This window comes from Peromyscus eremicus, chromosome 8b (genome assembly GCF_949786415.1).
Source record: "Peromyscus eremicus chromosome 8b, PerEre_H2_v1, whole genome shotgun sequence".
Lineage (NCBI taxonomy): Eukaryota > Metazoa > Chordata > Mammalia > Rodentia > Cricetidae > Peromyscus > Peromyscus eremicus.
Genome location: NC_081424.1, coordinates 10,437,987 through 10,464,678, shown reverse-complemented (window position 1 = coordinate 10,464,678; position 26,692 = coordinate 10,437,987). Strand labels below are relative to the sequence as shown.

General features: G+C 49.6%; 1 protein-coding gene across 1 annotated transcript in view; it reads right to left on the bottom strand.

Annotated features, from left to right (window-relative positions):
- Window positions 1–17,290, bottom strand: part of Foxo3 (forkhead box O3) — a 98,207-nt gene extending 80,917 nt beyond the window's left edge. The window contains exon 1 of the mRNA XM_059272466.1: window positions 16,672–17,290. Coding sequence (XP_059128449.1) covers window positions 16,672–17,289 — 618 coding nt within the window. The 5' untranslated portion in view covers window position 17,290. The remainder of the gene's footprint in view (window positions 1–16,671) is intronic.
- Window positions 17,291–26,692: the final 9,402 nt, after the last annotated feature.

The following is a 26,692-nucleotide window of genomic DNA, read 5'->3' as shown; positions in this document are numbered from 1 at the left end:
GAGGCTGAGGATTCTACCAGCACTTTAGTTACGAAGTGGGGTCATTAATGTTAACACCTAAGGATGAGTACACATGTACTGTCTGACAATGTTCTTTGAAGAAATTACTAACAGTTTAACTCTCCTAAACCCAGCCACTGCCCCTAACAATTTGTTAAAGTCACACAGCGATAACCCTTCAGCCTCTACCTCTTCAGGAATTTATAGTGGACCAAGTCTTCCATGCTCCTGGACTTCTTCTGTCCAGGAGTCACCTTGGCCTCCCTCCATCAACAGCGTTCACTGTAGTCGCCACACACAATGTCCTGACCTGCAGTGTGACGGAGAGCCAAGGGAAAAGAATGAGAGCTACATCTAACGGCTCCAAATGTCCCCTCACCATCAAATGATGGTACACAGGCCTCCGCTACAGGGAAGAGCAGGGGAAGGGAGAGAAGGAAGCGCAGAATGAAGGAAATGGAGAGAATGAGAAAGCCACCAAAAGCAAGTTCGGATGCAATCTGGAATAAAAGTATCTCTGCGCCTCGTTTCTGAACCTGCAGAGACGACCAGGCTACTCTTCTTACATCGCTTACATTTGGATTGCAGCCTCAAGAAAAATGGGCACATTGGAAAATGCCATGCCTAAGAATAATCAACCACACATCACCAGATGACACACCTGAATAGCCTTTTGTGTTCCATGCAGACACTGGTCTACACCCTAACACTCAAGACTCTTCTTACGGGTTCTGAGGGTGAAGACATTTGTCTCCATCCCAGCAGACCCCGCAGACTCCCCTCCTTTCCCTTCTTGTTATCCAGAGAATTATGATAGAAAAGATCACCCACTGAGGTCTCAGGCAGTTACCATGAGATCAATATTTAAGAAATCAAAATCTCTGAAACTTGGATAAATTATTGACTTTGGAGTTCTATCAAAGTAGAAAGACACTATGCCGACCCCACCTCCAACCATCTCCTGGTCTCGTCCCTATTCTCCCTTAGTCCTCATCTGGAAGAAGAGTTATTAAGCTCTTCACATGGGCACAACACCATGAGGTGTTCAATAACAGATCCTTTGAGTTACAGTCATGGAGATGATGGATAAACTAAAAGGCAGTGACCGCGTGTTCATACCAACTCAGACTGAAGGTTTATAATGGTTTTACCCCCCATTTTTAATGGGGACAGATAAAAGCTTTCACCTATGACTCTCCACAACTTTGGAGCATGTAGAGATAGGGATTCAGGGACCCTCTCAAAACCAAGGGCTTCCTCCGAGACCTCTGAGAGAGGTGTGAGTAGATAATTTCCCTCACGGCCATCTTCAGATAAGTCCATGGGAACCAAAGTCTCAAGGGCCCAGTGGGATGGAGCCAACCTTCCAACACTACAGCCAGGTAGGCGTTCTCTTATGAGCCTGGTGTTTTTGAAGGAATCTAATTCCTCAGTAAATGAATCCTTGGTGCCAGAACCTTTCAAAACACATTGATTTTCTTGTTCTCAAAACATGCCAACAGAGGTCTGTGTTTTGGGAAACCAAATGGAAGCAATGTTTACACATTTCTTCTGTGAGCAGTGGTAGCTTTGGAAGGAAAGCCTCCACTGTTCCAAGCACTTCAAGTTCCCACCAGCGATGTCCAACTGACTTCTGATCTTTAGACGCCCCCAGGACTTTCCTGGAGGCAGGTGTAAATGCTGCCAGCAGGATTCAGAATGGACTACTGAAGACTGCTCGAACTCTAGCCCAGATGAAAGCCTTTCCTGTGCATGTCCCTCCTGGTGGTGTTCCAACACCTAATGCCATCTTCCTGACCCTCTCAAGGACCCTGAGGAATGAGGGGTGATCTGCCAGCCCTTCCCACTCCCTTAGAGCCCAGCACACTGCCACCCCGGAGGCCAGCGCTCAAGGTCAGCATCCTCGGGGCTATGAGACCTGGGGTGCTACAACACAGAAGGATTTATAATCCAAACGAGTATAGGTCGTTTCCCTCATGATGCATCAAATGGAGTGTTTATGAATGCCACGCAACATTCTGAGGCAGCTGCTAAGGAACAGATCCTGAAATGAACTGCCTACCCCGCTGTTCTCTATTTATACCCCAAAGCCATCAGCTACCTCTGATATGGCCGACGAGGAGGCAGCCCTGCTTAATGGACTACAGATCCAATGATACCGGCGGGCAGCAATAACTCCATCTCCCCCTGGCTTCACCTTGTGGTGAAGTAGGCCAGGCACCATTTAGGATCCTGAGCCAAGACAGATGTCATCTGCTCACTCTCCTGACTTCATGGCTAGGCTAGAGCTGCTCCACTCTCCTCCCCTTCTCTCTCTGATTACACCCAGCACATTTTAATCTTATCGTTCTCCCACACATCTCAGGGCTGTCTGGGGATGAGTCAGAGGCTTCTCCCTGGACTCATACTGGTCCTCAAACTGGGGACATTTCCCCAAAGGCAAGAAAACAAACAAACAGGGAAGACCATGAAACAAGAATCCAATCTAGAACAAGCCCTGTGAACACGTTGTGTGTCTCAGGATGAACGAAGGTTTTCTTATACAACCTAGGAGGATCCTTTGTTCCCGTAAATGTTGTCCTGGAAGGAGCCTGGTCCCAGCCTCTTACAGAAAGCGACACAAGGAAGAAAGATTAGTCTACAATACTCAGGGAACCAGACTTTACTGCACTCAACAGACTCGACCACAGTATGTCTGTTCATTTTTCCCTATGCCAGGATTCATAAACCAAGTGGCATGAGAACTAGGATTCTGACTTCTTAAATCATCATAAGCATCCCATGAATTTAGCAAATGACTTTAGACTGTTTCTGGGGCTGGAGAAATGGTTCAGCAGTTAATAGAGTTGGCTACTCCTCCAGAGGATCTAGGTTCAACTCCCAGAACCCGCCTGGCAGCCCACAGCCGTCCGTCTATAGCTCCAGTTACAGGGCATTTGACAACCCCCCCTCACCTGTCAGAAACGTGGGTGGTACCCATATATACACACAAGCAAAATTCACAAATAAATCTTAAAATAGACATATTTAAAAAAAGTCTAGTTCTGAGACCTCAGCTTGCAGCAGAACCGCCAGAGGGCTTGTTAAAACACAGACTTGCTGTCCAGAATTTCTGATTTAGTGGGTCTGGGATGGGCCTGAGGAGCTGCATTCCCAGCACGTCCCAGCACGTGCCTGTGTGACGTCAGCACTGCTGGTCTGAGAGTGTATATTACCACCGCCAAGAGCTCAGGGACAGTGTATGGCGGAGCCCAACGCTGTATGCCACAGCAGCCTTCTCCAAAGAAACAAGTTAACTCACTTTTCCAGTCTTATACAATGTCTCCAAACAGTACCATCTCTCCTTACAAGTTCCTACAGGCTTCAAAATAAGTTAAGTAGGGTCCAACAGAGACTAGAAAACAAGTGGGAGGTGGAAGTTTAAATAAACCACTTACAATTGGACTAAGAAAGGAGAAGAGGGTGGAGTTAAACACAGCTTGTTAAGGAATGATGTCTTGTCTCAAGAGCCTTAGATCAGCTCACCACATCTCTCTTCCTTCAGAGCTCCCAGGGGGTGAACTGTACCTTGTAATCTTCCCACAGAGAAGGGAGGGTAAAGGGGGTCCAAAAAGTCATTACTGAAATAGCCAATGACTTCCACAGACAATGTGTCTCTCATTTCTCTAAGACCATGGTTCTCAACTCTGGCTATACATTATAGCCACCTGGGAAGCTTAAAAAAGAGAGAGAGAGAGAGAGATGCTGAGGCCCTGCAGCCAGATATCCCTACAGACCTGTCCTAAGTGGGACTTGAGCACTGTTGTTTCTAAGGCTCTCCACCTGATTCTAAAACACAGCTAGAGTGTGCCCTCATTTGCCAAAGACTTGGTAACAGTCCAAGAGCCTATCAGGAAACGTTTCTATAACAAAGTGTACTTTCCCCCAGAAGAGCTAATAGTCACAAACTAAAGGCAAGGCAGCTTGAACTGTTTGCAAATTATCTAAAGGTTCAACCTTGAAACCATGTGCCAGAACGATAAATTTCCTCCCTCAGCAAAACAGCTCTGTTTTGTTTTGTTTAAGGGGGAGATAGATTTTCTCCAAGCACTCGGTAGTTCAAACGATCATCCAGCAATGCTCTGATAAATAGGTTTTCAAAGTTGTAAAATCATGTGATGCAAACAATAAAATCAACAGATTTTCTTCTTGAGCAATAAAAATGCACGAGATAACAAGCAAGGGAACGTCTTTTGTCAGCTTTATGGTCTGTTTGAGGCAGAATGATGTGCCTAAAATAACGTTATTCTGAGAACAAGACGCCAGGCCGACTGAAAGAAGGAGATCATAGGGCAGATCCAGAGACGCCCACAGAGAAAACCCTAGGTGTGGTCACGCCTGTATCCAACACTTGGAAAGCCTGAAGCAGAAGGACCTCCAGCAAGTTCAAGGCCAGCCCAATAGACCCTGTCTCCAAAAACCAAGTCCACTAACAAAATTCTAGGCATATTTTTACTTCATGAAAAACTAAAACAGGCTGATCAATTAAAATTTGGTTATAGAATATAGGCATCTTTAAATCTTCAAATGAGAATTGCAATTTTTTATTTAAAAATTCACTTGGTAATCTTTTTAAGCCTATTTTAGAAGTCAATGGTTTCCACTAACACAAGATAGCCTCCCTAATTTAACACACAGTGAGTGCCTCACTGAGTCAGGAAGGGCGCCCACAAGCTTCGAATTGGCATCTGCCACAGGCTGCCTTCACAATCAGGCCAAGGACACCTTTGGTGGTCAATTCAGGCTTCTTTCTCCAAACTACACAAAAGATGTACCTGATCTAATCCCCCCCCCCCAAAGGTATCTAGACAAATTCTTGAACTCATAACTATGTCCCTTAATCACAAGCAGTCTCTGATTTTTGAGATTATTAGAATAAATCTCTCCCTACGTATCAAAGAACAACTACTAACCCTTGTCCAAGGCGAGGGCCAAATATTACCTTAGCAACTGGGTGTGATAAAGCCAAAAATACAGGCAAAAATCACAGCACCTTTCCATCTGAAGTAAGGATCGTTCTTGGAAAGGAAGAGACTAACTAGGACTGATTGAGATAGTTCAGTTCAGCAGAGGACATGCACCCATTCAAACAGGAGGCTGTAAACTTATCTTGGCTGGATGGGGCTGGAGATAGAAGGCCTGATCTAGGACACTAATTTCAAGAAACAGTATCCCAGCTCACCCAGGGAGTTAGCTACCTGAGCTAAGAGCCCCCGTACGCTAAAGCAGCGCCCCAGAGCATCTACGGGAAGACCACGCTAAACGCACCAGCACCAGGTTGTTTCCAGATTTCCAGGCCTGCCTCATGGGTTATATAAATGGTGCAGATGGTCTGATCTTTTTGTCTTTTCTCAAGAAATTCAGATGGATGCTTGAACTCACAGCTTCAATTTTACTCAAAAATGGCTTGCTTCAAACCATGTCAGCCTGTGGGCTACTACTCATTTGTACAGTACATGCACTGATATACCACATCAGCACAGCAGCAGGCTAATGCTGTTGATGGGGCTATACAGAAAAAGAACCAGCAAAGAGAGACGGCCCTTCTCAAGCGACCCAAGGAACCGACGGCCAGAGGAAACAAAACACAGAACCCACTGAAAAGTATGAAAAGTCAGAGAGACTAAGCAGATTAACTTGGAGATGAACACTGGCTCAGAGCCCCAGAACAACTAGCTAAGGGCCTGAGTGCTGAAAGGTCTTACGGCAACACTGACTCTTTAACTGGGGGATTTTTACGGTGTGGATGTACTCAAAGAGTGGGATGAAAAGTTCAAATACAAGTTGGGAGTGGTGGTACCAGGCCATGCTCTTAGCACTCAGGAGGCTGGAGGAGCAGGATCTCAACTCAGGGCCAGACTGAACTACATAGTAAGACCCTGTTTCTTTCTCTCTCTCTCTCTCTCTCTCTCTCTCTCTCTCTCTCTCTCTCTCTCTCTCTCTCTCCTCTCTCACACACACACACACACACACACACACACACACACACACCCCAAAAGTTCAAATGCAGACATCTAGGACAAAGTGTTTTACTTTGGAAAACTGTTAAAACAAGAAAGAAACTTAACTGAATATTAAATAAACTTAAGGAATATTAAATAATATTAAGGAGAACTAAAATGAAAAAAATCAAGAGAAAGTGGCAAGCAGGAGGCTTTAAACATCACTCAGCACGAGCTTGCTGTGAACTACAGAGCCAGGGTAATTTATCTGGGTAGGTTATAATGAAAGAACAGCAGTTTTAAATTTAATAAACGTACTTCAGGAAAAAAGGCCGTTCTGAGATGTGAGTGACCTGAATGAATATCTTCACTAGGCCCTTTTTTTGGGGGTCTGCTAGGAAAGTACTCTGGCACCGCCAGATCCTAACCCTCCATTGGACCACACCACCAGTTTCCAAGGAGACACCAACAAGCTCCAGGGAATGGGATTTTATGTCCCCTCGTTTAAAAGGCTACCGTGGGCACTGGTTCTGCCAGCTCAGCTGCCCTCCACCCTTCACCCCACCCTGTCTGCACGCTGGCTGCTTGAGTTATCGGGCAGGACCGACCCACACACTCACACTTATCAAAGGGGCTCAGGCTATCATCTGGAAAGTCTCCAGATTCCACTCACCTATCTTCACTGGAAGGAAAGCCACGGCCTGAGTTTTCTCCGGCACACACAGAGTGGCATGTGATATGTAGCATTCTGCTTGTCGTCCTGTTCTATTAGCACATGGCTAACCCATGGCTGTGGCCAACTGGAACTAGCACTCTGGGACCTGCTCAGCCATAGGGCCCGGAAGATGAAAGCAGCCAGCTCTGCGGTAGAGAGAACACTCACCTGACTGGCAATGTGCGCCATGCGGCACCTCGGACTCTGCCTTGGCAGCCTGCCTCTGAACCTCAGAACGGCACTGCACAGAGTCAGCCACCTCAGAAAAATATTTTTAATACCTTTAATTATGAAATCTGATTCTGCAGCCAAACTTATGCCAGGAACTTGCAAACTTTTTTTTTTTTTTCTGGAAACCTACTTTTTCTTGGGACTGTGCCATTACCTGTCTACCTGCTGCAAAAGCACAGATGTCCTGTTGTCGGGAGGCACAAGCACCTCAGAGATGAAAGCCCAGCCCAAAGAATTTCTACACACTACGTATTACTCTATCATTTCTAAACAGTGCACTCTGTATGTGACCCACAGTAAACCAGAAGGCAGAACTGCTAAATCTACAGATTTAAAGTATAAGTCTCAAGTTCCTTAGTCTCCCAGTAAAGGCCCAGACGTGCACAGATTCCTTGGTTTTCTTCAGTCCATGAAAATATCCAGGGAAAGAGGCAAAATCACGGCCCAATTTCACTCCTCAACTGTGGTGGTTTGAATGAGAATGGTCCCATAGACTCACATATTATTTGAACGCTTGGTTCCCAGTTGGCAGAACTGTTGGGGAAGGATTAGGAGGTGTGGCCTTGCTAAAGGTGTGTCACTGGGGTGGGCTGTGAGGCTTCAAAAGCCCATGCCATTCCCAGTTAGCTCTGTCTTGTAGTGATGTCTCAAGATACAAGCTCTCCAGCGCCATTCCTTCTGGTCTGCTGCCATGCTCCCTGCCAGGTTGGTCATGGACGACTGACTCTCCGAAACTGTAAGCCATTAAAAGCTTTATTCTCTAAGTTGTCTTGGTCACTAAGACAGCAGCTCAGAGACGCCGCCCCAGCCGCAGCTCCAAAGATCCACAGTACTCCACAGTACTCCACAGGATTAATGTGAGCACCACTAGGAATCTACATAAAGAATGCAGCAAACAGCATGCAGACACTCCCTAGGTGGCTGCTGTTTAATTTTAAATCACTGTATCCCACACACACTCCAGGAGGCAGTAGAGCATAAAAGAAAGGGTAAGAGCTCCAGAGTCAGGCTATGTTTTCATCCCAAATTACTTTCGGTGATCTTAAATCATTTCCTTCTCCTGGGATTTACTTACCTTGTAGGATCAATGTTAAACATAAACAAACAAACGAAAAACAAAATCACATAGTTGAGCAGTTGCCACACAGTGTAAATGCTAAGCAAGTCACAATTACCTTGCTTCCAATCAGGTCACACTCAGAGGTTCCAGGTAGCCATGAATCAATCGTGGAAATGCATGATTCAACCCACCACAACCACCAAGTCTAACTAAAACTATCATCGCAAGGCAGGGAACAAAACAAAGAGAGATTGCAGCACCACAGAGTTTTAGTAAGAAGTTCAGAGTTAACAGTCTCCCCAGATCCCCAGCCAACAAGACTCAACTAGAAATCATGTTCAGGCTCACAGGACTCGGGGAAGGCCTAGACCACAATCCAAACAGTACTAAAACAGAATATTCTACTGATTTTAACACAATCTATAATCTTCAGCGTGTGTGTGTGTGTGTGTGTGTGTGTGTGTGTGTGTGTGTGTGTGTGGTGGCCAGAACCAAATTAGTTTGTCACTTTTCAGGTGCACTCTACCTGCTTTTTCCTATCTTGTTTGTTGAGACATGATCTCTCAGTGGTCTGGGGCTGACCCATTGGGGCTAGGCTGCTAGTGTGCACCACACACCAGTGTGCACCACACACCAGTGGGCAGGGGTGTGTGCTTGGGAATGCACACGCGGAGGCCGGGGGAATGTACCAGTTTTCTTCGGCTCTGCCTGCCTCAAGACAGGGCCTGCCACTGAACTAGACACTTGCCATTTGGGGCTAAGCTGGCCAGGGAGCTCATGGAATCCTGCTTCCTCCTCACAGTTTTAGGAGCACAGGCAGCCATGCCCTGGCCTTTTACCGGGGTTTGAACTCAGATCCTCACGCTCGAGAGCAATGACCCCATGCCATCTCCCCAGGCTACCATGCCAGCTTCCCGCAGACTCTGGGTCTCAAACTCAAGTCTTGGAGCATGCATGGTAAACCACTTTACCAATTAAGCCATCTCCCCAGCCCCTTGGTGTCAGGTATAAATAATTATTCCTACAAATATCAGGACCAGATATGCTAAAGCACAAAAGGCAGCCAAGAGCACTTTCAGTTAAAAGCATACCTGTGGGGAGTATCACATGACCCCAGCCTTCAGTAGCTGAGTTAGGAAGACTGCAAGTTCAAGGACAGCCTGGGATACAAAGCGAGACTCTCAGAAAATTTTAACTATTTTAGGTAGGAAGTGAGCACGGGTCTCAGGAAACCAAGGCTTTCTTTTAGAAAGTTACTTTTAGTCTTTAATCTCCATCTCAAATTACCCTTTTCAAATGATGACGTTTAGTCAGGGAATCACTATATACTAGAGTTCTTTAAATCAAGACATCTTAGCTTCACGGAGGAAGATAGGTCAGGACCAGTTTCAGGACCTGGGCGCTCCCTGTGCTGGCTCTGAACTTGGGTTCCCCACGGCTTCAGGAACAAAATGACCACTTTAAGAGGTACACAGACTACAAGAAGAACTGTAATATGGATTCTCCCTACACACGCACATACAGGCCTTCAAAGAAGTGAACGGTACACTTCAAAACCCACACTAGAAACTGCCAAACACATCCCCACGGACTCTGTCACCGGCTCACTCCGAAGGGAAACAAATGTCCAGGCTGTTGCCGTGGGTGCAGAGTCCCTGCCCTGGCCCTGCCCATGCCAACTGTGCCGTGCGCCTTTCTTGCCCTGCGATCGCTCCTCACTACTGGACTAGGGTGCATCTGACAACTCAGGTATGGGGAGCCTCAGGATAACCTGGCTCCTCCTGGCTTCTTCACCACAGGCCAGGTAAAGTACAAAGGCTGGGGGGGCCACAGCCACCCGGGGAGTTAGTCTGTGTTCACTCTGCAGCGTTAGGTCCTAACAGCCACCCGGCACTAGGGGAAAAAAGAACAAAGATCAAGATTAAAGCCCAAACACCCTTGAGACATAGGACACTTACACTCTAAAGCAGCCTAGCTTGCACTACCCTCCAGTCACACCTCTGCACCGACCAGGCCGGGTCAGCACAGCCCTCCACAGGTGCAGATGGTTCTTTTGGTTTTCCTAAGCGGGGAAGGGGATGAAGGTGGTCAGGGTCACGGACACAAGGACTAAAGTTAACGAGACTCTCTGGCAGTGATGTAATCAGAATCTGGGTCTTCTATCTAAGTCACCTGCCTAACCACCTCTCCAGAAAATCCCCAACTCAGAAAAGCTACAGGCTGGCCCTGACGTGGCTGGTCATGCGGACTGACCGGTAGGTAGCTCCTCGCCCTTCACAGGTGACTTATTTCCTAGGAGACAGATATGAAGCTTGAAAAGTACATCCGAGGCTTACATCCCCAAATACGGAAGATTCCAAACAACTCATTTCACTGACCAGCTTGGCTCCTGTGAGAGAGGTAGAAACTTTGCACTGCTCAGGGACCCTCCAGAGAGCGCAGATGCTGAAGACAGCATGGTACTCGGACGGGCAACCTTGACTTCACCCCTTCCTTAATGAAATGCCGTCCATGGCGCTGCCTCCCACTTCTGGTGTGAACTGTGGCTTTCCGAGACTCTAACAGGAAGGAACAAACAGTACGGGATCCTCCCCTTCACACCGTGTCAACATCGAAGCCAGGTGGACAATGGCTGCTGAAACCCTCACACCTGCAAGCATCCAGGTCACCTCACCAGCTCGGTCCTCAGTCACACTTTCAACTTTCAGCAACAAGAATCTCAGAAGAAGGCCACCCTCATGGGCCGAGGACACAAGGAACCAAAAAACACCTCCTGGTGTCACAGCACATCCGGGCCTGTCTCTAACACTGTGGATGTGTGAGAGTCAGAACCAGGCAGGAGTCGGGGCGTGAGCTGGGCAAGGAAGCCTAGAGGACTTCTAGAGTCAGCAGGACGAACTGAGCGCTGGAGCGCTGCTGGAGAATGAAGGAAAGAAACAGGCACTCCTGTGAGAGTCAGCCCGGAGGAGGAAGGAGGAGGAGGAGCCAGGCAGAGCAAATGAAGTAGGAGCTTGCAGAACTGGAAGCAACCTGCACGTCAAGAACAGCTGCGAAACCACAGTGGCTATCAGCAGACACAGCCTGGCAGTGGTGCCCTGAACTCCTGTGGACACACTTCAACCACACCCCAGCAGGCCGGGAAGCTCTGACCCGGTCACGCGTGTGCCCCTGGCCTCGTACTTCACCAGAAAATGGAAGCGCAGCTTTTAAGACCCCCTCTGGTTAGGAACGTTGTCGATGAAAAGCCCTGCAGATGATTCAGCTCTGTCAGGTTCCACGCGCCTCAGAGGACTGAAGAGCTCACCTCTGTGCAGTGCTCCACACAGGTGGACTTTGGAAACTCAGGCTCCTCTCAAACCCACTCCAACTCCAGGCCTCAGGCTGCAGAGGCCTCCCATATCATAGCAAGCTCAAAGTCATCTGCCCAGAGCCACAGGGCTGCAACCCAAGGGCAATGCCTGCTTGGCCATTGCACTAGCCATTCAGCAGAGGGGAGGCTCTGGGAGAGGTGGAAAAACAGGTGTGCAAAATGCCAAGCGAGAGCAGTAAGGACACATGAACAGTAAGGACACACTCACAGAGCACAGCCTTCCTGGAAGTAGCCTGTCTCCCCTCTAGAACATAAACTCCTGTGAACTGGAATTTTATCTGCCGTATCCCACCACCGTATCCCTGGGGCTGGGCAGAATGTCCTGTGTACAGTATGCTTTTAAGAAACAGATGCTGAATGAACGAAACAGGGACTGATGGAGGTGGGCACGAAGAGTTTTCATCCTGCCACTTCCATCACTTACTCCCAAGTGTCGTTCGTATCAATGGATACTAAGTCACACACTTGTGGAGGTCTGCTCCCCAGCTCTTCCGAAAGTAGCCATAAGGCAAACTGGCTCCTAGACGCCTCGTTTGTGACACATAAAAAGGAAATACATAATCAGGAAAAGGATCAAGTTTGTCTCCCAAAGGAAAGAGATATTAGAACAAAATAAACTCCATTTTCTCTCCAGCCCTAGAAATCTGCACTCTGGTCAGCAGCCATGGGTAAGTGGGAACTCACCAAATGCACGGGCCTGCCCGGCTCACCTTGGCACTGTCATCAAAGGTGACTGCTAAGTTTTGGGTTTTTTTTTTCCCAGTCCAAGTAAATGATTTTTTTTTTAGTAGACAAGGCCTTTTCATTATCTTCCAGATAAAACTATCTGGTATGTTTAAACACAAATCACAAGCAAGCCCTAAAAAGTTTATCTTCAACATGTTCTATGGTATCATTTCCCTAAAATAGAACCCTCCTAAAGTCTCCTAAAAATAAGCCCGCTACAGTTTCATTTTCCGAGGAGATAAACACACGAAAACACACACTTAGCTTCTCTCTGAAGTGCCTTTCTGTTACATGAGGTTCAAAGATCAAAGTCTAAGAGGTCCAATTTCTTCACTCATAGGTCAATGACACAGCTCTGCAAAAGAGGAAAACAGTCCCCTGTGCAGGCTGCTGCAGAAAGAGGAAGTGTGTTATTGAGAATCACTGACAGAGCGCTGCCAGAGGAAATTACAGAAGAACCCAGGCCAGGCAGAAGACAGATTCTTCACACTCAACTGTAACTGGTCCTTCGGCAGCTGAAAGGGGACAAACACCAAGATTACAAACCAACATGGGATTATGGCTATGTCACTTTGAAATTTAAAACTAAATTAAAATAACATTTTTTTAAATACAGTTGAAGTCTCCTCAGGTCTGGGGTTCCTCCCTGGAGGCACCGTGGGCAGGTCAACCCATCTTATTTTTTTTTTTTAACCTTGGCAACACTTTCCCATGAAAGGCTCAGACTTGGAAGACTCACCCTCTGCACTAGAGCAGAAGTCTTCACACAGTAGGTACCCCACAGAAACCCGGGGCTGTTTAGTATGACCCTGCCCTAACCCTGAGAAGTGATTGTGTGTGGGGATCTGGATAAGGGAGTAAATGATGAAGAGGGGTTCCTGGTAAACCCTAGAGTCCTTGGGGTCTCCCAACACAAGGGGAACTGAGGGAACTCACTGCAGTGCCCTTCAAGTAAACTTAATCTGAATAAAGGAACTTTACCCTTACATCTGGTTGTTATTCTACTGTAACGGCTGAGGTAAGGGAGCCTGGGAGAGATAGCCATCATCCCCCTAGGCATAGCACGCATTGGGCAAGGGCTTCCTCTTTTGTTAAAATGCTATCTTTCCTGCCATTTGTGCTACTTCAGGCTTCCTAAGCAATGGACAGATGACAGATCATGCAGCTACCCAAATACGACTCTTTTGCTCCCACCCCACCCCCCACCCCCCACCCCCGTGTCCTTCTGATGCTGAAATAACCACCAGTGTCTGCAGGCTGGCGGGAGGGGCAATTGTGCTTCTCAGGAAAGCAAATTTTTAAAAGACCAGTTTCAAGAAAACAGTGCCAGAAAGCCCAGTGACCAGGACCTCTAGACCTGTAGCTACTAATTAGCCTCATACTCCTTGTGATCTGAGGATAGCTCCCAATCTCTGGAAATACCAGGTTCCTCTCCAGTGAAAGGATCGAACTACATCAGCAAACTTCGTCTATACATTAGGATCACCTGAGGAACCAAAGCAAACAAAAGCGCTGATGCTGTCACACATGAGCCAAATTCTATCCAATTCTCTGAGCGCTAGTAGTTTTCAATTGTTCCCAGGTGACTCTAAAAAGTCAGCCAGTGCTGGAAATGACTGGTCTGCGTTCCAGCTTCCAAGGCTCTTTTCTAATTCTTTAATCCTGTAATTTGGGGGGTGTTTTTGTTTGGTTTTTGTTTGTTTGTTTGTTTTGAGACAGTCTTTCTATTAAGTAGTCCTGGAACTCACTCTGTAGCCCAGGCTGGCCTCACACTCAGAGACTGCCTGCCTCTGCCTCCCGAGAGCTGTGATTAAAGGCACGTGCCATTATGCCCCAGCTTCATTCTGTAATCTTAAAGTGATAATTCTGGTTATAGAGTCACATGATGGTGTGGCCCCAAAAGCCACAAAAGAAGTAAGTTTAAGACCCTGCATACCTGCCCTGTATGCAAGTGTCTGCAAGTTAACCTGAATTCTAGACCATTTTAGAAGCCAAACACTCTAAAGAGTAACTCACAACGAAAGCAGTGTGGTTAAAGTGCAGGTTTCCAAAATGACTATTCATCACAGGAGTGGGTTCCTAAACTCCGATGCATGCAAGTGGGTCACACTTAGCTCCTGACCTCTCTCCCCTTTACCTCGTCTTCCAGCCCCACCAAACCAGCAAACAAAACAAGGCTGCCTAGTACATAAAACCAGCCTCAAGTCAAGGGCCTTCTCTCTGCATCATTAAAGACATGGACGTCCCTGCCTGGCCATTGCTTTTGATGAAGATCAACTTACAAAAACTTCAACTAAATTACATTCCTTCCAGTCTTCAAGGATTACTTGACATACAGAATTAAAGTACAAATAACTAGAAAACATATGCCCTGAAACACATAATAAGCCTTGAAATATTCTATTTTCAATATTTCATATGGTTTTAGTCAGAGGGAGATAGCAGTGGGGGAGGGGGGACTGTGAGACAAATTCACAGTTATAAAACCACACATGGCTATGCCCCCACCCTTGGCTCTATTGAAACCCTGAAATCTTTATGAAAATATGGACCAAACTCAATTCATGGCTACTTTTGGTAACCACTTTCTGAAGTAAGTCTAAAAAAAATAAAATTCAGACATACAAAACTGGTATTACTTCTACAGACACAAGAGCTAGAAACACTATTGTGGAACTAAACTGCTTTTGTAGTCCTAAAAGTCAGTGGACAGGGCTGGTGAAGACAGATCAAGGGGGGAAGTCACCTGCCACCAACCGAATGGCCTGAGTTCAACCCCAGGACCCAACGATGAAAGGAGAGAACCACTCCCCAGAGCTGGCCTCTGACACACACACACACACACACACACACACACACACATTCTCTCCTCACACACTCACCCTCACACACACACACACACACACACACACACACTCTAACTGTAAATAATACATACATATACAGACATTCATTAGGAAGGTTAAAAACCCTATGCTAATTTTTACAGTTAAGTAACCTTCAACTAGTAGATTCTCTACAGCTAATTCAAATATGTAGGATTTCATTTCAAGTATGAAATTTTTGAGAAACATTCCAAACTCCCAAAAGCACTTTGCCCAATTCCACACACACCTTCCAGACAACGTACACAGACATAAACCCTTGCCATCCACTCCAGAGCCCTGTTCAAAGCTATCACATTGCAACACTTGGAAACAGAAGCCCCATCCCTTCTGGAAACAACCCTCACCTCACACTTATGTCATCCCTTCGGAAATCAATAAAATCAGATCAAATATAAGACTTGTAACATCAGCATTGGAATCATCTGAAATGAGACAGATTTGTGGAATGATATCAAAGCACACGTCTGGCTTCTAAGCCATCTAAGCAAGGCCTCTTCAGGACAGGTCACTTTTTGGAAGACATTTTAGCTGCAAGGCTTTTAAAGCTCTATTTCAGCTCTCCACAAAGATGAACTGTTCTTACTTTATACACCTAAAAACCTAGAACCCAGGAGTCACAGAGCTCCACAATGACAGCGAAGTAAGGAAAAAGAAGAAAACTGTAAGCAAAAGCAAGGCTAAGTGACATCTCCAGTGACGTGGGGAATGGGCCTGGAGGTGCCCAGAAGAGCATGGCAGCCCAGCAGGGAAACAGGAGTTAATCTCTTTGGATGCCTAACCGCAGGAAGTCATTACATCATAGCCTTTCCTCACCTCTCCCCCTCCCACGTGTCGGGTGCCCCAAGAGGCCGAAAAGGAACAGAAGTCTCTCTCTGGCTCATTTACAGGTAGAAGCCATTACGGCCCAACCCTGCTATCAACCCTCCCCTCCCTCCCACACAGGTAAAGCTCAGACTCCAGTCTCCAAGGCTCGACACCGGCCTCAAACACTGCCTGCAGCAGCATGGGCCTCCACAGGAACAGCAGGTGTAGCCAGTACACTTTGGGGTGACGAACCTGGCCTGTTCCAAGCCCCAGAGCATTTCAGAGGCTACCTGCTGGCAGGCTTGCTGGAGTGACAATTCTAAAGAATTAAGGTATGTGAGCAGGAAAGGCATGAGAGCCGGCCGGGAAACAGTCTACAATCATTGCTTTTTCTAATGGGATCGATTTGCCTGTTAGTGTCAACACCCACAGGCACAAGTTGGACCCAAGGATCCACATTCAGTTTGCTAGGATCATGCTCCTGCCACTGACTTGAACGCAGTCCCAAACACAACCCCACACATGCCCCTTCCCTCCACCCACACTGTCCTCGCTGGATCCTACTTCTATTCCAAAGTCGGCCGCGGACCTACCTCCTCGCCCCAATCGGGGTAACCCAGCAAATACAAATGTCCCCGTCCTTCCCTCGTTACTGTCCCCTGCCCACAGCCTCCTCACCTAGGCATGCCCAAGGCTTGCTCGGGACACTCCTTTTCCCACTCTGAGACCATTTCCAAGCTTTCCTCCTCCAGGGGTGAAAAGAACCCCCCTCCCCTCCAAAAAAAAAAAAGCCTTACAAATGAGGCTTCCCTGCCAACCCTCTCCGGGCGCGGGCGGAAGGCTCGCTTCAGTACGCGCCTGGCAGGTCCGGCCGCCAGCCCCCGGTAGGTACGCACCTTCCAGCCAGCAGAGCTGTTGCTGTCGCCCTTATCCTTGAAGTAGGGCACACAGCGCACCATCCACTCGTAGATCTGGGACAAAGTGAGTCGTTTGTCCGGGGAGCTCTCGATGGCGCGGGTGATCAGGTCGGCGTAGGACAGGTTCCCCCAGGCATTCCGCCGCGAAGAGCATTTTCTCGGCTGCCCGGAGCCCCCAGCCGCCCCCGGCTGCGGCGGTGGCAGTGGCTGCTGAGGCTGCAGCGGCGTCTGCGTGCCCCCACTCAGCGCGCCTGCGGCGGACGCTGGCCCGGACCCGAGGTCCTGCCCTCCGGGAGCCAGCAGCCTGGCCGAGTCCTCGAGGAGCAACCCAGAGCCCAGCGTGCTGCTCAAGCCGCCACCGATCACCATGGCCGAGCTGGCCGGGCCGCCGCCGACCTCGTCGTCTTCATCGTCGTCCTCCTCGGGGATCATGGAGTCCGCGGCCGTCTCCCCCGAGGGCTTGGCCGGGCTCGCCTGCAGCTCCGGCCTCTGCAGGGGCCACGTACAGGAGCGCGGCCGACTCTGGGGCTCGAACTCTGGGTCCAGCTCCACTTCCAGCGGAGAGAGCGGGACCGGGGAGGCCGGTGCCTCTGCCATCTCCGCCCGCGGCTCGGGCTCTCGCGCCCAGGCTGGGTGCGGCGGGAGAAGACCCGGGCGCCGCAAAGGCTCGGGCTCCGGCTGCCTAGGGAAGCGCGAAGAGAGAGTTGGTTATCCCGTGCGGGAGCCTAGTCCTCCGAGACTCCTCGCCCGCCACCGCCACCGCCACCACCACCGCCACCGCCACCACCACCGCCACCACCACTACCACCGCCGCCTCCTCCTCCTCCTCCTCCTCCTGGAACGGGCGGACCTGGGGACGTGCGTCCCGCGAACCTGGCGCAGCAGACGCCGCCCCCTGGCCAGGCCGCCCGGGAGACGCGAGCGAATCGACGGCCGCGCACGGGGCAGCCCCCTCCCCCGCGGCCGTCGCCAGATCCGCAGGTCTCTCCCGGGCTAGGTGGCGGGGCGGAGGGGGCGGACGGGGCGGAGGGAGGGAGGGAGGGAGGGAGGGAGGGCGGGGGGAGGGGAGGGGCGCCCGCGCCCGTCCGTGGGCAGCCTGCAGACCCCAGCCGCACGGCGGGCGGAGGGCGGGCGTGCGTTTGTTTATGTTTCGCTCCGGCCCGCCCTAGTGCCTCCCGCGGAGGCGCAGCCCAAGTCACCGGAGTCCCGGGCTCTTCTGTCCTTCCAGGGCCCTGCGACTCTCCCCCTCCCTCCTCCCCGCCCCCCGCACACCCCTCCCAGACCAGTGGCCCGAGCCCAGGGCTGGCGCAGGCAACTCCCGTCTCTTCCTCTCCACCCGAGGACCAGCAGGGCGAGCGTGGGGGGGGGGGGGGGTGTTCTGGGCGCAGACTGGCCAGGGTCACTTCCAACAAGAGAGAGAGAGAGGGGGCCGACCCCGCAGGAGCGGCCGCCGAGAGGATCTTGGGGTGTGTTTTCTGGGGGACGTGGGGCCCTCCGCCCCCTTCCCGGTCAGAAACGGGAGGGAGGAAGCAAGTGGGAACATAAATCTTCCAACAGGTCGGGAAGCGCCAAATCTCTCGGGCTGCCAGAAAACCCGGACCAGCACGTTCATCACCTCCTTGCTCCCGCTGCTGCCATCTTGACAGTTCCCCCCTTCCCTCAAGTCCTTTAAAGACACTAGCGGGAGGGAAGGGGGGGAGTGCACCGAGTCACGGGGAGGGAAAGGGAAGCGCCCGGCCCAGCTCGGAAACAGATCCGGAGTCACTGGGAAGGCGGCCGGCCCACGGCACAGCTCCGGCGCCTACCTCGGCTCCTTCCCTTCAGGGACGAGGCGGGAGGACGCACGATTCCGAGCGAGCCCGGGGCACCGCGACGAGGGGGCGCTCGGGCCGCCGCCGCAGCCCGCCGGAGGAAGCTCCTGTCAGCCTGCGCGCCGCCGCCGCCGCCGTCTTCCACATTCCTCCTCCTCCTCCTCCTCCCTTCCACGAGCAGGGCGGCCGCGGCGGCAGCACAAAGTTATAGACACACGCAGGGCGCCTCAACCTAGGCTGACGGTGGGGCGGGTCCCCGCCCAGGGGGAGGGCTGGGGCGGGGGCCCGGAGTGCTGCCGTGCGTGCGTGGGGGAGTGCGCGTGTGTGCTCGGTCGCGCCTGCGCGGGGCTGCGGAGCGCGGGGGGGGGGGGGGGCGGGCTGGTGCGCGCCGCGGGCTGGGACTCGGCCCGCTCCCGCAGCCCTCGGTCCCGGGGGTCCTCCGAGCTCCCGGGAATGTCAACGGTCACCCACAGCAGCACGCTGGCCCGGGGACGGACGGGCGATCCCCGGCGAGTTGGAGCGCACCACGGTGCGCGGTCGCGTGCCCTCTCCGCTCCAGGGCCAGCGTTTGGCTCGCGGGTCCCCGGCCTGCGCCTCGGAGCGCCCGGGTTAGGAGCCCGCCCTGGTATCGGGTTCCTGGTGAGAACCAGACACCAGGTAACAACCGAGATAAGACCCTAAGCGCAGGTGACAAAGGTTACCTTGGCGTGGAAAGCCTAGCCAGCGAAGAGAGCGCTGCCTTGCAATAGGCACCAAAAGGTGTGTCCTGGACGCTCACCTGGGACGCGCAACCCCACGCGTGCTTAGCTTTTCACGGATTTCCCAAAGTGTAACTCAGAAGAAAAGTGCAGTGCGCCCCAGTCCTAAGAGCGGGAGCAGATAGCGAACTGGAAGCAGGCTACAGTTTTATTATAATAAAGCAGCTGGCTACGTGCGTGACTTTTTAAAGTCTTTAGGCTTCAAATAGCACCTTCACGAGCCCTGAGCCCACGATCCGTGCCTCTAGACCGTACGTGTGTGCTTTCCGGCGCCACATGCGACATGCATACCAAAAGTCTACCCACTCGGATGCATGTGTCTCTTTCGAAGCAAAATCCTCTCAAGTCACAGCAGATAAAAAGTCGGGGCTCGCCGCAACAACCCAGTGCACACAAACGACCAGCGGAGAAGCGCCTTGCAAAAAGGCAGCCAGCCTACCCTGGAACTCCGGCCTCCGGGCTTTGCGCGCGACCCGTCACTCAAGTGACGTGCGGCCCCGCCCCTGCACCAAGCTAGTTCGACGCGTACAAACAGATGATGTCATTGTCTCTCCACGCGCGTGACCCCGGAGCCCTGCGCCGCGTCGCCATTCGCTGCGCCGCTTCCTCGTCAAGCCACGCCGCGTGCTGACTGGCCCGCCGCCGCCAGTCTCCGGGGGGCCCCAGACGCCCCTCTCTTCCCCCCTCGCCCCCGCCCCCAGCAAATAATAAACAATCGAGTAAAATCGGAAGGACGGAGCGGGAGGGAGGAGAGGGAGAGCGAAGGCGCTCCGGGAGACAGCCAGCCTTCGGCGCGCCGATGGCGAGAGGACGAGAGGGAGATCGTGCGGGGAGGAGGGAGAGGAGGACCGCGGCGGACCTGGGCGGCACGCTCCGCCAGGGCAAGAAACTTGCAGAACCTGGGCGAGGAGAGCCTGCCAGCGCGGCGGGCGCTAGGGCCCCCGGTGGAGGGAGGGGCGGGCTGGGCGGGGCCGGGGGCGGGGCCTGAGGGGCCGGGGCGGGGCCTAGCTGCGCAGAAGCTGGCAGGCGGAGCCGAGCGGCACGTGCGGGAGGAGGGGGCGCGTTGCACGGGCTCGCCCGCGATGCGCGGCCCCGGCGGCTGGCGCGCTTGTTTACCAGCACACGTGTGTGTTATTTTGGAAATGGAATGTGGCGCTGGCGGCGCGGCTGGCGCGTGGGGCCGCCCGCGTCGGCGGAGGGACGCGGTGAGGCCCGCGCCCCGCGGCCTCCAGCGGGCGCAGCTTTGCGAGGCAGCCCGGCGGGCCGGTTTGCTCTTCCCGCATCGCCAGAGGCTCCGGCCGCGCATCCGGGCGGCGAGGTCTGCGCGCTACCCCAGCAGCTGCGGAGACGACGACGGGTGCCAGCCGAGAAACGCTGTCGCCCTTGCGTGCTGTTCGGGCTCCTGTCTTCACGAGAGCAAACTGGTGCACACACCTGCACCACGAGGTGGACCCGACACCCTGCGTGCTCTGTGCTCTTGCTCCGAAAATCCACAGTCTTTAAGTGCAGGTTTTCGGAAATGCGTGGCGTCGCTCATGTACAAATAAATGCATTTCCGCCCCTCGGCTTGTCTTTCGAAAGGGAAGCTGAAGAAAGGAATTCTGCCTTCTAGGGTTGCTAGCTACCTTGGGATCCGTCCCTGTCCTTTCCAGTCTGTCCCACTAAGAAGCCCCGAAGTTGATTTTAATTGACAGCATGGCAATGTAGATAATGATGTGGGGTCTCAAATTCAGCTTATAGGGCCTGTGCTCCAAATGGGAGGTGGGGATTTGTGGAGAGATTAGTGTTTATTACCCAGAGTCTGGTGTTGGGCTCTCTGCCCAGGTCCAGGGAGAAGTTAGCTCACCGACGGCTTTGCAGTGTACAGCGCAAACTCCAAAGATTTCACTTACTGATTAGGGAAAAAAAAAAAAAACCTGAAAGAAATCCATGCTTCTGTCCATCCCATTAGAGTGCAAACCTGGAAAAGTAAAAAGAATGTGTTAACACTGGCCGGGCTCTGAGCCATTAGATTTTTATTACAAGCATGTTGAGTGTTCATTTACAGAGTGCATATCCTAAGGGCGTCCAAAATTTTAGGATGTTATAAGAGTCTGTGGATTCATTGAGAGTAGTCGGACCCACAGAGCAGGGAATAGGGACCAGGCACACGATGCCATTTGTCTCAAAGACTTACAGTCTTAATTGGTGCCATAAGAAATGTTAAATATTTCAAGAGTTTGGAATCAATGCAAGGTAGCTCAAGGGCAAGCATATATGTTGGGTGTCAGATGGGTGGTTCACCCAGAGAATTCATCCCTGAAGTGTATCCCTGTGGGAAAAACTTGGACCACACACACTGAACCTCAGACATTGTTCCCTTGTATTGCCTTTCTGTAGCTGGAATTTTCTTTGGGCTGTCAACGAGTTTCCAAATGAAAACACAGAGAATTATTATTAATTATGAATGCTCGGCTTTGGCTTAGGCTTCCCACTAGCTCCTTTAACTTAATTTAACCTGTTTCTATTCCTCTATGTTTTACCTTTTCTTTTGTTCCATGTGTCCTACTTTCCTGCTTCCTCTGTGGCTGGCAGACTGGCCACTGGTGTCTCCCTGGCATCTCTTTTTCTTCCGCAAGCCTAAATTTCCCCTCCTACTTACTCCCCCTGCCGGTAAATTCTGCCTATACCTCCTCCTTCTCATTGGCTGTTCAGCTTTTTATTAGACCAGTGAGGTGCCTTAGGCAGGCAAGGTGAAACAGCAACACATCTTTACATAGTTAAACAAATGCAACACATCTTTACATAGTGAAACAAATGCAACACATCTTTACATAGTTAAACAAATGCAACACATATTTACATAGTTAAACAAATGCAACACATCTTTACATAGTTAAACAAATGCAACACATCTTTACATAGTTAAATATTATGTAACACCTTTCCCTTCACCTGCCCTTTGTAACCCTCCTATCTCCATTTCCTCCAAGGACCTTTGATTCCATTTAAACTTTATTATTATAGGAAAGCTGAGGAAGTATGGTGAATGTTGACCTAGTCAAATGCCAGCATTATCTTTAAGGTAGACATCTTCTGTTTTTGCTTTTAAGACAGGGTCCCTTTTAGTCCAGGCTGGCCTTGAACTCACTATGTAGTTAAGGTTGGCCTTGAACTCCTGAGTGGTGATTACAGATATGTGCCACCATACCCAGCTAAGGTTAAAAAAAAAATCAAAACTTTCCCCACCTCATATTTCTTTCTGTGAATGATTTAAGGTGGTGATTATCCTCTCTCCTGTAAATTCAGCTACTAGAGGAAGAACATTTTACATTTTAACCTGAGTAAGGTGAATGAAAGCATTTGCGCACCCACCCAGCTGTGAGGGGGCTGGGAAGAGGTGCAGGCTCGCTTTCCTCGGGGTCCCCTGCTTTCCATTTGGTACCGTCCTCTGTCGGCAGGCCACGATGCTCCTCTAACCCCAGAGCCCAAATTCTTGTGCTGAGCATGCTGCACTCCAGAAAGTGCTCCCTTTCCTTCTGAGTTGGCTTCTGTGTTATCTCAACAAATATGTGACCCAGCTCGAAAGGAGAGTCCCCAGCATTCAGGTGTATGGCTGCTCCCTGGTCCTGTCTCTTCCTCTATTCTCTCAGCAAACCAGTCATAGGGAAATGTCGTTGTTGAAGATGGACTGAAGTACGTAGTGGTTGTCCCGTTATTCCAGAAGGTCTTTGTCAACACTTGCTCTCCGAGAGCCCTCTTGCTTCCCATGTGCTCCCACAGGCATGACCTGATGACATGCCTTAGAAAGCTTCCCTAGCTTGGGACTGCCTGTAGTTCATCTGGAGGGCAGATATGGATAGAAGAGGGCCAGGGAGCCAGGACACCATCAGCAAGTGTCTACCTTAGATAAAAATTGGGAGGATGATAAATTGAGCTGCATTCCACTTTGGTGTTAGGAGGTAACAACAGCTAACCTTTATTTGTTACTTACTGTGCTCTGGCCCCGAGCTGAGCACTTCCTCTGCAGGTTAAGCCTCACGGAGTTCGTATGAGATGGGTTCAATAGCACTAAAATGACGAGACGACGATTGAGAGTCCAAACTCTGGAGCTCAGCCTGGCTCCTTCATTGGCCAGCTCTTGACTTTGGGGATGTTTTTCTCCCTAGAGTCCCAGTTTCAGATTGGGCTAATGACGTTATGGACTAAGAGCGTTTGGGTTCAATTGACACTATACTAAGGCAGTGTTGTAACATGAAGATGGCACAGTCAGATGGCTCAGCCTGGAGAGGCGCTTTCTGCCAAGTCTGATGACCTTTGGCCCCTTAGAGCTGTGTGATCAAAGAGGAAACTGACTTCTGCACGTTGTCTGACCTCTGACCTCCACATGCCCACCATGAAAGGCTTGTGCCCCCATATAGATGTATCCACACGCTAACGACATTGACATTCTGAGGGCAGAGTCTGGTTTTGAAGGTTTTTTCAACATTTGCCAGACAAATCAAAAGCAGGGATGCTGGAGACCCCTGACACAGGAACCACTCACTCTGCCTCATGCTCCTGTGTTCACTCTCCGTAGTGACTGGCTCCTACCAAGCATGAGAACAGGGTTATTACCTGATTCCACTCAGGGAGATGGGTCCACACACAGACCACCTCAGTTTGTCTCCAGAACAACCTGCCTGGACAGAGATGTCCCTCTCATCTTACAGGAATTTGCCTCAGGTCACACAGTGAGTAGCTGCCTCAGAATCTGGTTCAGTGTCTGTCGGAACACATGGCAGGTCTGTCTCAGCCTTGCGGTGCTTCCCCCGTCACAGGCCCAGAGAAAAGGAGGGGGACCCAGCCACTTGGCCTTGACTGAGGGAGCTGGAGCTGGAGGAAGCACAGACATCCTCCCAACCAGCATTTCCACAGCCAGCCCAGAGCTGTGGGTTGTCTGACCAAATCTGCCCCCATGTGGCCGTGTGGTGCCCTCTCAAGTGTTTTCTAACACTGTTGGAGTATTTTAAAGAAAGGAGGTTTTACTTGAAAGACAGATTTACAACTCTTTTTTACTCTTTATAAAATCTTTATTGACAAGTAATTCACATAGTATACAATTCGCCTGTTTACACAATTTGATAGACTTCAGTCCAGCATCCTCATAGGCCCATGACGCAATCACCACTTTCTATTTTAGAACATCGCTGTCTTCAATTTCACACACACATATAGTGTATGGTGATTACGTACGTTCCACCTGATTTTTTTAAATGAACATAATATTTGCAGTTGTAACCATTTTTAAGTTCACAATTCAGTGGCATGAATTACATTGTAATAATGGTATTAATTACACTCACGATATTAATTACATTTGTGATATTCATTGATTACATTCACAGTATTCATTTAATAACTATATTTATGATATTCATTAATTACATTATTGTATTGATTTATTACATTCATGATATTATGTCCTGATACTACTGTCTGTTTGTGGGGCTTTTTTATCACACAAAACAGAAACTCTGTACTTAAAAAATCATTGCTCTATATTCCTTTCTTCTCCATCTTGAGATAACGTCTAGTTTTTCTGTCTATGAATTTGTATATTCTATATATTTCATGTAAATTCTATAGTATTTGTTCTTTTTTAATGTAAAAACATTTTATGTACAACTGCAGGATAAATAATACACAGATAGCTTGAACATAAAAACAGGTTATAATTCAAGAGTCCAGGGTTATTTGAAACTGGAAAATATTTTCTCAGTAGAAAATAGTAAAAATGATAACATTTCCCAATAAGCCTTTTAAAGCCAAATAATAGCTGAATTATACATATAAATATTGATTAGATTCTGGGATACAGAAGAAACCTATCTTCATCTGTTCAGAGAGCTATGTTTTACTTAAGTTGTGTAAGTGAGATTCCTATTCATCTTCCCCTTCACTGTTTGGTTTACAGCAGACATTTTTCTATAGGCTAATCCATAATCTAGAAAGATTTTAGCCTCCCCTCCTGAAAGTACAGCCAGCATATCCTTTCATCAGCTTGATATGGTACAAATTCTTATCCTAATAGTGAAATGTTTTCACTAAAGCTTGCCCAGTGATTGGTCAAAACCAAAGCTTATAAGCCACCGTCATCCTAGGGTCCTCCCTTCTAGGTAGCCTCTGATTTACAACTCTTGAATTATTAGAAAGTGTAGTAACAGCAGCATCCTACTCTCCCATGGCCACGGTCATGTCGCCTCTGCTTCCTAGCTCACTCATCAGGCCCTTTTTCCTCCCTGGTCTCTGAGCTTTAACTTAACCCTCCCCCTCCCCCGCCCCAGCTTGGACCTGAAGTTCTGCTGTGGGTGGATTTGGTACATTGCAGTTCATGCAGTTGTGTTGTAGTCTGGAATGGACACTGTGGGCTGTTTACACCCCAACATGCTCACCTAGATTTTAGATCCTGGAAGACAGGGAGCCAGGATCGACACGTTTTGTTACCATCTGACCACTAAAGAAAAGAAATGAAGTGTTCAAGTTTTCTTTTGAAATCCGGAGTCTGTAAGTACATCTTAGAAATGTAAATGTCAAAAGGCTTAGTGTAAGATAGGAGCTGAGAAGATGTGAAGTCAACCTTAATGTGAGGTTTCGGGAGCGGACCAGCAGGCAGTGGGCTGTTATAAGGAAGTGGTCCATTTCTATTCCATTTCTTGAGAAAACTTGAGAAATGAGTATGTGTCCCTGCCCACTTGTTAGCTCTATTAGAATTCCCAGCTATTGGAACCTTAAATACAAATGATTTTATGTGCTACTTAATTCAAGGCCATGTGGACATATCCATGGCTCTTCAGGGTAAGTTGTGCCTCTTTGGTACAATTTGGTGTGTGCACTGATGTCATGTTTTCTGGAATTGTCTGACTAAAGCCCCCATGGGGTGTGATTTGAGTCTCAGAGGACATTAAAGCTGGCCGTTGCTCCTCCTGTAACCACACCTTGAGATGGAGTGAGCCTGAGAAACCGGAAGGTGGTGGAGGAGAAGTGAAGTTTGACCAAGTCTGTATGGCTGATGTTAACGTCAGTTTAAAGTTGTTAGGCTAACCAGACAAACCCCATGTCCATGTGATAGCAGACCCTGGCACAGGAGTGTGAGGAGAAGAGCTACCGTTGGAATGGGTGACAGTCACCAAGTAAGACCTGCGTGAGGAGGAAGTGTCGAGTCCTCCAAACTGGAGATATTTTATGAAAGTACAGTTTCCCATCCGCCCACACTCACATGGCCGCTTTGATTCCCCACCCCATAAATGTGATACTATTGATAAATTGTTCTTCTAAATTGATCACTCCCCAAACAAACAATTAGAACAGCACTTCTTTCTCAAAAGAAAATAAAAACTAGCCTACATATGTGTTAAGTTAGGCTCGTCATCCCTGTCACAATTGTACGTTTATATTAAAGTGGTCAGGCCA